Here is a 12,209-nt window from a genome sequence, read left to right as displayed (position 1 = left end):
AAAATCCCTCATGGATTTGATCCATTTGGCACACATCATTTGCCATGTCATATCAAACTGGGGGCTCTTTGTGGGATAATTGAAATTCTTTGATTGATTTGGAGTTGGTGAATCTTAAGGGTACATGTATGAGAAGCACTTTGAATTCAGGAGTTGGTGTGAGGGATTTTTAAAATGGTGGGGCTGCAAAAATGGCTGTATCCATGGCTAAAACAATTTTGGAAGTAGAAGATATAACTCTGTGCTACAAAAAGTATCTAAGGGTAAGTTAACAGAGCTGGTGGATAAGTCATAGTTGAGGTTACCTGTAGGGGCAAAGAAAGCAGATTTTGTTGAAGTGATAACACAGCATTTGAAGTTGGAAGTGATACCTGCCACTAATAAGTCACAGCTGGAGATAGTAAGACTTCAGTTAGAAATGAAGAAGCTTGAATTTGAACAAGCAAAGGAACTGAAAAAACTTGAACTTGAGGAAAAAGGAAAAGAAAAAGAAAGGCAGAAAGGGAAAAAGAAATATGATTTCAAAAAGAAATGGGAAATGCGAAACCTTGATCTGCAGAGGGAAAAACTGGCAATGGAGGAGATGAAGAAGGAAAGAGAAAGAGAGTACCAACTTAAAACGCTGAACTTTAACAAAGAGACATCAGATGCTAAGGAAATTTCTGATGATGAAAAAACTTTAACCTAAAATCTAATGGGGAAGTGTCTAAATTTGTGCAAGTTCTTCTCAAGTTTGAAGCAAGAGGTGTGGAGGTGTTCTTTGTTTCATTTGAGAAGATAGCTCAATAGATGAAATAGCCACAAGAAAAATGGACATAACTGTTACAATCTAGGTTAGTAGGTAGAGCACATGAGATTTATGTTTCACTGTCAGAAGAAATTTCAGTGGATTCTAATGTGGTTAAAAAAAAGGCTATTTTGAGTGCTTATGAGTTGATTCCTGAGGCATACAGGCAGAAATTTAGGAATACAAGAAAACAGACTCGGTAAACTTATATTAAGATTGAGACAGTAAAACAAAGTAATTTTGACTGGCGGATATGGGCATTAAAGATGGAGACAACATATGCTCTTAGAGAAGTAATTCTTTTGGAAGAATTTAAAGATTCAATTCCTTCAAGAGTGAGAACTCATGTGGAGGAACAGAGGGTTAAACCTGTAAGACAAGAAGAAAAGATAGCTTGTGATTGTTAGGTCATAGATCTAAATTTTTTTGTCACCCTTTTAAATCAGAAAAGGGTAGAAAGTGGGAAGGTGAAAGGATGGTGGGTAGTCAGGGAAGAGCAGGAGCAAGTTGCAGAAATGTTTAAAGATTTGTATGTGAAGGGGAAGTCTTTCCACGTGTACAGGTGCAGCAGGTAAAGATGTTAAAATGTTAAGAGACACAGGGGCTAGTCAATCCTTAATGTTGTGGGATAATGATATTTCTTGTTCAGAGGGAGTATTGCAGGAACAGATGGGGTTCATGGCAATGCTAAACCTATTCCATTGTTGAAGGCAAATTTAAAGACTAATTGGAAAACAGATGAGGTAATTGTCAGAGTAGTGGAAAAATTGTCCATTGCAGAGGTTCAATTTATTTTAGGTAATGATATAGCTGGGTCACAGATGTGGGTGATGCCTATGAAGGTTGAGCAGCCTATATAAGTGTTCTTAACAGAAGTGTTGCAGAAAGAGCATCCTGGATTGTTTCCAGATTATGTGGTAACAAGATCACAAGTTTGCAGGATGAAACAAGAAGAAGAGGAAGTGAAAAGGTAGGGGAAAGTTGTTGAAGTTCAATTAGCTGACACTGTCTTTGATAAGATTGTTTAGGAAGAAAGAATTGAAGAGATTGCAGCTGAGATACTTAGCTCAAGGCAGTTGGTAGAGTTACAGAAAAAGTTACAAATAAATCAGTTATATCAGACAGCTCAGTCAGAAACCGAGACATAATGTATTCCAAAATGCCTTAAGGGTAGTGTATTAATGAGAAAGTGGCAGCCATGTCAGGCTTCAGCAGATGAAAACTGGAAATGCATCAGATTGTAGTACCATTTGGATAAAGAAATTAGATACTGAGAATAGCTCATGCAATTCCAGTGGGGGGGAGGCGGGGGGGGATATTTAGGAATTAGAAAGACACTGATGAAAATATAAAAACATTTTTATTGGCCTGGATTGCATAGAGATGTAGTCAAATTCTGTAGAACACGCCACACATGTCAGGTGATAATGAAACCACAAGCAGTGATTAAGCTGGCACCTTTAATTCCAATTCAAGCATTTGAAGAACCTTTTACTAGGATTATGAAGTGTTGGACACCTCTCTAAGACTAAAAGTGGAAATCAGTACTTACTGACAATAATGGATGTATCTACAAGGTTACCTGAAGCAATACCTTTGAGAAATATTACAACAAAGTGAATTGTGGAAGAGTTGACTAAATTTTTACAAGATATGGTTTACCAAAAGGTTTTCTCAAGGATTACTGACAATATAGTGGTTACATGAAAATATTTATTTTATGAGAAACGTAAAGTTCCAAAGACACATGGACAATGAAATTTACACATTAAAGGGGGAAACATGTATAAGGGAGGAAGGCATTGCAAGATCTTCCAGAAGTGTGAGAAGTCTCCCCTATTTGTGCATTAAGCCTGCTGTCTACAGAAATCGAAGCTGGGAAAAGCCACTTTGAATTCCACTGTCCAGGGTATTATGGTTAACTGCTTAAAATCTATTTCTTTTTTACTGTTGCCTTAATGGGGGATGTAACTTGAAACCAGGTTAATCAGGGTGTTTAGGAGTTATTATAGTAGTAATTTATAGACCTATGTATGTGCTTGAAATCTTTTCGTTTGTTAATAAATGTTTAATTTAGTTTTTTTTTAAATAAAATCCTTAAGAGTCTTGGTGGACTCTTCTGAATTCAGGGCATGCATCTCAAAATAAATACAAATTGCAAAACCATTGTGATAGCTTGATCAAGTTTCCTTTGTGGATTTGATCCACCTGGCACGCATCATCTGCCGTGTCATTACAGTTAGGAGTAACAGAAGAGCTTCCTAAATTTTCTCTGAAGACTGGCATGGGATCTTTTATGTCCACCCTAAAGGGCAGACAAGTCCTGTCGAGTTTAACATCTCATAAAAAATTTGGCACCGTCTCCCTCAGTACTCCAATGGAGTGATTTTCTGTTTTCAAGTCTCTGGACTGGGGCTTGGACCCAAAACTTTCTGCCTCAGAGGAAAGTGTACTACTGCAGAGCAAAAGCTGACATCTGAGTACATTTGACTAACTGAGTAAAGACAGAGTTTGGTGAGAGGGGAGTTTTAAGTGTTAATTTTGTCCTTAGGTTTTGCTCTTAAAATCTAATCTAGTCTGTAACTAGCAGTAACTGGAAAGTACTGTGTAAGCAGGCTACGTTCTTTCTTTCTTAGACAGGGTAAACTCACTGTCAGCTGTAGGAGCTGAGCAGTAATTAGCTAACTGATTGAATCTGGCCATTGTAGCCCCAGGTCAGTTTACTATAAATTCAGGGTTCTTTAGTACAGCCAAGGCAAATGAAGTGCAACTGAGGTAACTGAGTGGAGACTTGGGGCAGAATTTTGCCCTTGGTGGACAGCCGACCCCCGCCACCGAAACGGGGCCTGCTGCCATTTTGAGTGGGCAGGCCAATTAAGGCCTGCCCAGCGGCCTGCCCGACAGGAAGTGCTATGCGCTTCCAGTGATGGGGTGGGGGAGGGAATCCCCAGCTGTCAAAGTGCACTCTTCCGCGCACTCCCTGAGACAAAGTGCTGTCTCAGGGAGATTAGTGACAGTGCACAAAAGTTAAAAAATAGTGAAGTAAAAATATTATTAACACAAGATGGGGCATGTTAATAAATATCACATTACATTTGTTAAAGTTTTTAAAAAGGAACATGAAACCTTATACCACCAGTGGATGAGGTTTCAAGTATTATCAGGAGCCCGCCGGGGCTCCTGGCCTGCCCGTCAGCCTTAAGGTTGGATGGGCAGGGCCTTTAATTACATTAATTACCCTGTCAATGGCCTCAATTGGCCACTGACAGGTCGGCAGTTGGACAACTGACTTCGCTGTCCGCTCGCCTTCCTGAAAATTTAATGGGTTCCTCCTGAAGTCATCCCGCATCATTTTCCCGTCATTGTGCGGGCCCCACCCCCAATTCGCCAATGGGAAAATTCTGGCCTTGGAGTTTGATGAGAGGGGAGTTGGGAGAAGGAGATGTTCATTTCCTCTATCTTTCTCAGCACATAGAAATTGGTTCTTGCTCTACTGCAGGGAAAGGAGCTAGCTGTTTGATGAGTATCTGTTAAGTGGGTAAGTTCTAATCTATCCTTAAGGTTTAAAATTGTATACCATTTGGTGGTAAAGTTAATAAAATATATAAGAACGCATCATAATTAAGTAATTATTTAAAACACATTAAAGGTGGCAGGGCAAGTGCTGTGATGTGTCAAGGCTGCAGCATGTGGGAGCTCCTGGATAACATCCAGGGCAAACACATCTGCAGTAAGTGTTTCTGGCTTGAGGAACTTCAGCTCAGAGTCATTGAGCTGGAGGCTGAGCTGCAGGCTCTGTGACACATCAGGGAGGGGGAAAGTTACCTGGATGCGTTATACCAGGAGGCAGTCACACCACTTAGAATAGGATCTTCTGATTTGATCAGTGGCCAGGGACAGGAGGGTGTGACTGCAAGTGAGGCAGGTAGGGGAACCCAGAGGGCAGGAGTGCAGGAGTGTCAGCCTCTGCAATTGTCCAACAGGTTTGTCTCTCAGCTTGTTGGATGAGAGTGGGGTGGATAAGTAAACTAACCATGGCACCGTGGTACAGGAAGCCATGCATGTGGCGGGGGGTGGGGGGGGTGGGGAAAAAAGAATGTAGTGGTCATGGGGGCAATATAGTAAGACTCTCTCTACCCTTTCTACTTCATAGAGGGTCAGTATAGTGTTCTCTCTCACAAAGAGCGAAAATCCAGGCACCTTTGTAGCCTGCCTGGTGCCTGGGTTCGGAACATCGGCTCAGGGCTGGAGAGGAACTTGCAGTAGGAGGGGGAAGATCCAGTGGTCGTGGTCCATGTAGATACCAACGACATTGGTAGGATAAGGAAGGAGGTTATGCATAGTCAGTATGACAAGCTAGGCACCAAATTAATAAGCAGAACCTCAAAGGTAATAACTTCTGGATTATTACCAGAGCCACGTGCAAATTGGCATAGGAGAAAGAAGACGACACAAAGATAGGTAGGAAAGTAAATTGTCAAGAGGACATAAGGAGGCTACAAAGTAACATAGATAGGTTAAGTCAGTGGGCAAGGATCTGGCAAATGGGGTATAATGTGGGCAAATATGAAACTTCATTTTGGCAGGAAGAATAAAAAGAAGCTTATTATCTCGATGGTGAGAGATTGTAGAACTCTGAGATTCAGAGGGATCTGGGTGTCCTAGTGCATGAATCATAAAATGTTGGTATGCAGGTACAGCAGGTAATGAGGAAAGCTAATAGAATGTCATAATTTGTGAGGGGAATTGATTATAAAAGTAAGGAAGTTACGCTTCAGTTGTACAGAGTAGAGTATTGTGTACAGTACTGGTCTCCTTATTTAAAGAAAGATGTAAATGTGCTAGAAGCAGTTCAGAGAAGGTTTACTAGACTAATACCAGAAATGGGCAGGTTGTCTTATGAGGAAAGACTGGACAGGTTAGGCTTGTATCCACTGGAATTTAGGGTAATAGGTGACTTAATTGAAACCTTTAAGATCCTGAGGGGCCTTTGAATATTTTTAAGGCAGAGCTAGTTAAATTCTTGATTAACAAGGGGGCAAAAGGTTATGGGGGGTGGGGAGGAATGTGGGGTTGAGGTTACATCCAGATCAGCCATGATCTCATTGAATGGCAGAGCAGGCTTGAGGGGCTCCTGTTCCTAATTCATATTTTTGTACATATGTTCGTATGTAACAGCTTGGGTTTGCTTATAATAAATGCAGTGACACGGTTGAAAATAATTCATTTTCACTGTAAATAATTTCCTGATGTAGTGGGCAAATGTGTTGATTTATGCCTTTACTGAATGACTTTTGGGTTTGAGATTTTCCAGGGTCTAGGCTGTACCTTGCATCTGGCCCCCAGCTGGAACCCGGATACAAAAGCCAGCAACCTAGCCCACCTGGTCTCACCAGCATTGGCTAGAACCAAGGACATGGGATTCATGTTATTAGAAGCCTTTATCCAATCCCACACTAATACACTGAAGAAGAGTCATATGGACTTGAAACGTTAACCCTGTTTCTCTCTCCACAGATGCTGACAGACCAGCTGAGTTTTTCCAGTATTTTATGTTTTTATTCCACACTAATACAAGTTTTGGTACATAAGGGACAGATAAAGGTTCAACACCTCCCATGACATAGAATGCTAAACATAGCCAAGTACTGGTCTAATTTCCTCTAAATTACAGCAGGAGAGCACCAGAAGAGCCCCAGATGTTTGTATCATATTATATTAATGTCATAGAGTTACCTGTGTTTTCATTGTGAATGCAGGATCACACCGTTCCAAAAGTGCTTTGTGTGCTCCGAGTTCATTTTCTTGTATTTTTTGCTGAAGTTGAAAAATCTGCTGCTCCTGGCTAAATATGAAAATGAAAATTGGGAGTCAAATAAATCTGACTTGAAATTTCCACATGAGCCTCCAAACAAACAATTATTGTTTCTGTCATTACTTTGCTCATTAATCCAGTGGATCATTCTCTAGAAGTATTGAAAATAGGAGCAAGTGTAGGCCATTCAACTCCTCGAGCCTGCTCCAATTCAATATGATCATGGCTGATCCTTTATCTCACTGCCATACTTCCACTCTCTCCCCATACCCCTTGAAGCCTTTAGAGCCCAGAAATCTATCTATTTCCTTAAATATATTCAGTGACTTGGCCTCCACAGCCCTCCATGGTAGAGAATTCCATAGGTTCGCCATCTTCTGAGTGAAGAGATTTTTCCTCATCTCAGTCCTAAATGACCTACCCCACATCCTGAAATTGTGGCCCCTTGTTCTAGACCCCCCAGCCAGAGGAAACATCATCCCTGCATCCAATCTGTCCAGCCCTGTCAGAATTTTATATATTTCAATGAGATCCCCTCTCAATCTTCTAAACTCCAGTGAATACATGTCTAGTTGGCACAAACTCTCCTCATATGACAATCCTGCCATCCCAGGAATCAGTCTGGTGAACCTTTGCTGCACTCCCTCTATGGCAAGTATATCCGTTCTTAGGTGAGGAGACCAAAATTACACACAATACTCCAGGTGTGTTCTCACCAAGGCCCTGTATAGCTGCAGTAAGATATCCCTGCTCCTGTAATCAAATCCTATTGCAATGAAGGCCAACATACCATTTACCTTCCTAATTGCTTGCTGCACCTGCATGCTTGCTTTCTGCATACACCCAGGTCCCTTTGTACATCAACATTTCCCAATCTATCATCATTTAAATAAAACTCTGCCATTCTGTTTTTCCTGCCAAAGTGGATAACTTCAGATTTTTCCATGTTACAATGCATCTGCCATGTATTTGCCCATTCATTCAACTTGTCTAAATTGTCTTGAAATCTGTTTACATCCTCCTCACCACTCTCATTCCCACCTAGTTTAGTGTCATTAGCAAACTTGGAAATATTTCATTTGGTTCCCTCATCCAAATCATTGATATATATTGTGAATAGCTGGGGCCCAAGCACTGATCCCCGTGGTACCTCACTAGTCACCATCTGGCAATCCGAAAAAGACCCATTTATTCTTACTCTCTGTTTCATGTCTGCTAACCAGTTCTCAATCCACACCAATATATTACCCACAATCCCATGTGCTTTAACCTCTAACACTAACCTCTTACATGGGACTTCATCAAAAGTTTTCTGAAAACGTAAGTACACCACATCCGTTTATTCTCCTTTATCTATTCTACTAGTTATGTCCTCAGAAGAACTCCAGTAAGATCACAGAATCTCAGAATTTTTACAGTGCAGAAGGAGGCCATTCAGCCCATCGAGTCAGCACTGACTCTCAAAGAGCATTCTACCTACTCCCCTGCCTTATCCCTGTAACCTTGCACATTCTCTCTTTTCAGATAACAATCCAATTCTCTTTTGAATGCCTCAATCGACCCTGCCTCCACCACCCTCTCGGTAAGTTTATTCCAGACTCCAACCACCTTCTGGGTGAAAACATTGTTCCTCACATCACTTTTACTCTCTTTGACAATTATTTTGAATCTGTGTCCTTGAGTTCTTGATGCTCTCTTGAGTGGGAATAGTTTCTCACTATATACCTTGTCCATGCCCCTCAGAATCTTGAATACGTCCATCAAGTCTCCTCTCCTTTTTTTCTTCAGTTTTTCAAACATGAATTCCCTTTCATAAATCCATGTTGACTTTGTCTAATCTCATTGATATTTTCTAAATGTCCTGTTATCACATCCTTTATAATAGATTCTAGCATTTTCCATACTACTGATGAAAGGATAACCACCTCTAATTCCCTGTTTTATCTCGCCCTCCTTTTTTAAATAGTTGGGTTACATTTTCCACATTCCAATCTGCCAGGACTGTTCCAGATTCTACAGAATTTTGAAAAATGACAACAACGTATCCACTATTTCCATGGTCACCTCCTTTAGTATGCTGGGATGTTGATTATCAGACACAGGGGATTTATTATCTTCTAATTTATTTTAATAATATTTTATTTAATTTCTCCAGCACTATTTTTCACTAATACTAGTTTCCTTCAATTCCTCCTTCTCACTAAACCATTGGTTCCCTAGTATTTCTGAGAAATTATTTGTGTCCTCTTCTGTGAAGACAGAACTAAAGTAAATGTTTAATTGCACTGCCATTCCCTATTCTACATTATAAATTTTCCTGTTGTAGACTATAAGGGACCTATATTTGTCTTCATTAATCTTTTTCCTTTTTACATTCTTATGGAAGTTGTTACAGTCTGCTTTTGTGTTACTTGCCAGTTTACTCTCATACTCTATTTTTCCTCTCTTAATCAATCTCTTGGTCCTCCTTTGCTGAATTCTAAACTGCTCCCAATCCTTGGGTTTGCTACTTTTTCTAGCAACTTTATATGACCCCTCTTTGGATCTAATACTATCCTTAGTTTCTTTTGTTGGCCATGTTGGGCTGCTTTTCCTGTTATGTTTTTGCACCAGAAAGGAATGTATAACTGTTGCAATGCCTGTATTCGTTCCTTAAATATTAACCATTACCTATCCACTTCTATGCCTTTTAATGAAGTTCCCCAACCTATTGTAGCCAACTCACCCTTCATATTTTTGTAGTTTCTTTTCTTTAGATTTAGGACCTAGTTTTGGATTGGCCTACACTTTCCATCTTAATGATGAATTCTATCAGGTTATAGTCACTATTTCATAAATCCAGTGAGAAAGAGAATCCCAGATGTGGCAACTAGTGAAAACAACATTAAGCTCAGCTGTGCAACCTCAGTATCCAATAATTCGCAAAATGTGGAAGCTAATTGTGGCATCTTTATTGGAATAATGACACCTCATCAGTAAATGTAAAATAATGCAAGACACACTGCAACACCGGCTCATATAATATGGAAATAGACTGTGGCAATAAAACTGCTGGAGGCTGCACAAAGTTGGGAAATTCATCAATCTACTGAACTGATAACTATTAGAAGAAAGCTATCCTTTTTTAGCTCTTACATTGTGCTCTAATAGCTGAGGTAAAAGCTTCCAGCAACCTTTTTAGAATTTTGGGGAAGTTATCAGAATGACTAGCAATTAGTAAAGATAACAAGGAAGTACACAAAAGTTGAAGTTCTGAATATAGGCCTGGAATGACCTGGATCACACATTCACAGAAATGAAACTAAAATTTATTCCAATCATGCTGATAAGAGCTTATTCTTACATTTCATGAGAATTGTATTAGCATTTACCTGAATGTAAAAATGTGTAAAATAAATAGAAATCAGTTTAAACAGAAGAAAGCCAGGAGGAACATATAGCATCTTTCTTCCTTAAGTCTTTCCTTTTCTTATTGGTGTAATTAAAAATAAAGTTTGATGCTATGGAAATTGAAATTTGATGCTGGCAAGCCATCATTTATGCATAATTAGCACACCATGTTTAAGAAATTGCATTGTGATTGCCTTTCAGTGTCTCCTCCGCTTGTGCCATCTTTCAGAAAACAATGGGAAACTTACTGCAGGGACTGCCCCAGGTTGCAGTCTATCTAGACTATGTATTGGTGACAGGATTCACTGACAAAGATCATTTGGCAAACTTAGAAGTCTTAAATGTTTCTTGCAGTGTGCTTAAAAAGAAGGAAAGCGCACGTTCCAAGTGATGGAGGTAATCTATTTGGGCCACTGAGTAGATTTACAGGGCCTCCACCCAATTGAGGAGAAAGCAAGAGCTATAACAGAGGCACCTGCGCAAAAGAACGCCCCAGAGATCAAATCATTGCTAAGAATGATCAACTATTATGGATGGTTTTTACCCAATTTGTCTAGTGTTGGCCCTTCCTGCATTCTCTACTCAAAAATAACCAATGTTAGTTTGGTAATTATGGTTTTATTTAGTGTGTAATGTACTTTTATGAATAATTCTTGTTAGGAGAGATCATATGGTCTGTAGTAACCAATAAGAGAGTAGCGCAGGCTACCTCAGCAGTCAGAGTAGAATTGGAGTTGAAAGCACATGTGTAGTTGCTGCTCAGTATATTGTAAATAAATTTAACATGTTTCCACCCAAGAAGTGTCTGCACATCAACTCTATAATGAATAATACAACTCGGCCACCCTACAACAAACTGGCGATGAGGATAAAAAAGGATTGAACAGAAAAAAATCAAGTTAAAAAGAAATTGGTGCTTTCCTTCACCTGGTGATTGTGAGTGTTTAAGATAATTAAAAAGAAAGGAAGATATGCACCCCAAGTATGCTGTCGCTTTAAGTTAAAGAAAAAACAGACCCAATCCAAATGAATAAGAAATCTCCCAGGGCACTCCTAATACTTTTGTAAAAATACAAAGTTACAAGATCCCTGAGTGAGAATCCACAAGATGGGTAAGCAAAACATTTAAAAAAAAGAGACTCTGTACTTATATTGTAAAAAAGGCAGCAGCTCACAGGCTCAGCAGTTAGAGAAGTTGGCACACAGCTTGCAAGTTTAAAAAGAGAAAAAACCCTGCGGCATTGCCCAGAAAAGGGAGAAAAATTGCTGCTGAGCTTTTTTTGAACAGGAATGAAGTTTAACAAAGTTAAGAGAAGAAGGCCCACGATTGCGAGGATCCTACAAAACTCAAAAACCATGGGAAATACAGCACAGAAAAGCCGACAGCTGCAGAGACAGTCCATTCAAAAAAAGGTGAATGCTTTTAAAGTGGCAATACATTTATAGTGATAAATACAAGAAAAATGGCTATGGACAGAAAATTAGAAGAGACTCCAGTGAGAGAGCAACTCTTCAGAAGGCGACAAGAGACCTGTGAGAGAGGGGCAACTATACCGAAGGGAACAAGAGACCCCAGAGAGAGGGCAACTCTGTGGAAGTCAACAAGAGACTCGAGAGAGGGCAACTCTGGGGAAGGCGACAAGAATCCCCAGAGAGAGGGCAACTCCACCAAGGGCAACAGGAGGTTGGGCAACAAGAAATTAAACAGTTGAAAGAACAGGTGATTGTCCTTCAAGATCAAATGCAAATGGGATGTGTCACCATTCAGCAAAATAAGACTGTCTTAAACAGTAGAATGGAAGCACAGCATAAGAAAAATGAAGTAGGCACAGCCCTCGTGACCAAAGAGGGCTCAGGAGAAGCCCTGGCGATCAGAGGGGACTCAGGGGAAGCTCTGGTAATTGGAGAGAGCTCACAAGAAGCAGTGGGAGTCATGTATAGCTGGATACAACGAGGAGACAGGAGTTCGGATAAACTCCAAGGCAGTGTAAAGAGCTGAAGAATAAGCGAAATGAAGGCAAAGAGACTTTGGAAGCAAAAGTCGCAGAATTTTCCAAGAGGCAGAGAGAAAATGACATTTTGGGAGAATCAGTCACTGAGCTCAGAGAAGTTGAGAGAAATCTGGCCAATAGTGAAGACAGAAAGAAGGCCAAGATTAAAGTCTGTGCTAGAAAGAAGATAAAGAAATACTAACAGGGCCACCACCTGGTTGTGGAG

General features: G+C 40.1%; 1 protein-coding gene across 2 annotated transcripts in view; it reads right to left on the bottom strand.

Annotated features, from left to right (window-relative positions):
• Positions 1-12,209, bottom strand: part of cep85l (centrosomal protein 85, like) — a 383,155-nt gene that overhangs the window by 46,833 nt on the left and 324,113 nt on the right. For both annotated transcript variants that reach the window (XM_041187501.1, XM_041187500.1), the window contains exon 5: positions 6,524-6,632. In XM_041187501.1, coding sequence (XP_041043435.1) covers positions 6,524-6,632 — 109 coding nt within the window. The remainder of the gene's footprint in view (positions 1-6,523; positions 6,633-12,209) is intronic.

Source organism: Carcharodon carcharias, chromosome 5, assembly GCF_017639515.1.
Source record: "Carcharodon carcharias isolate sCarCar2 chromosome 5, sCarCar2.pri, whole genome shotgun sequence".
Taxonomy (NCBI): domain Eukaryota; kingdom Metazoa; phylum Chordata; class Chondrichthyes; order Lamniformes; family Lamnidae; genus Carcharodon; species Carcharodon carcharias.
This window is presented reverse-complemented; position numbering and strand designations above follow the sequence as displayed.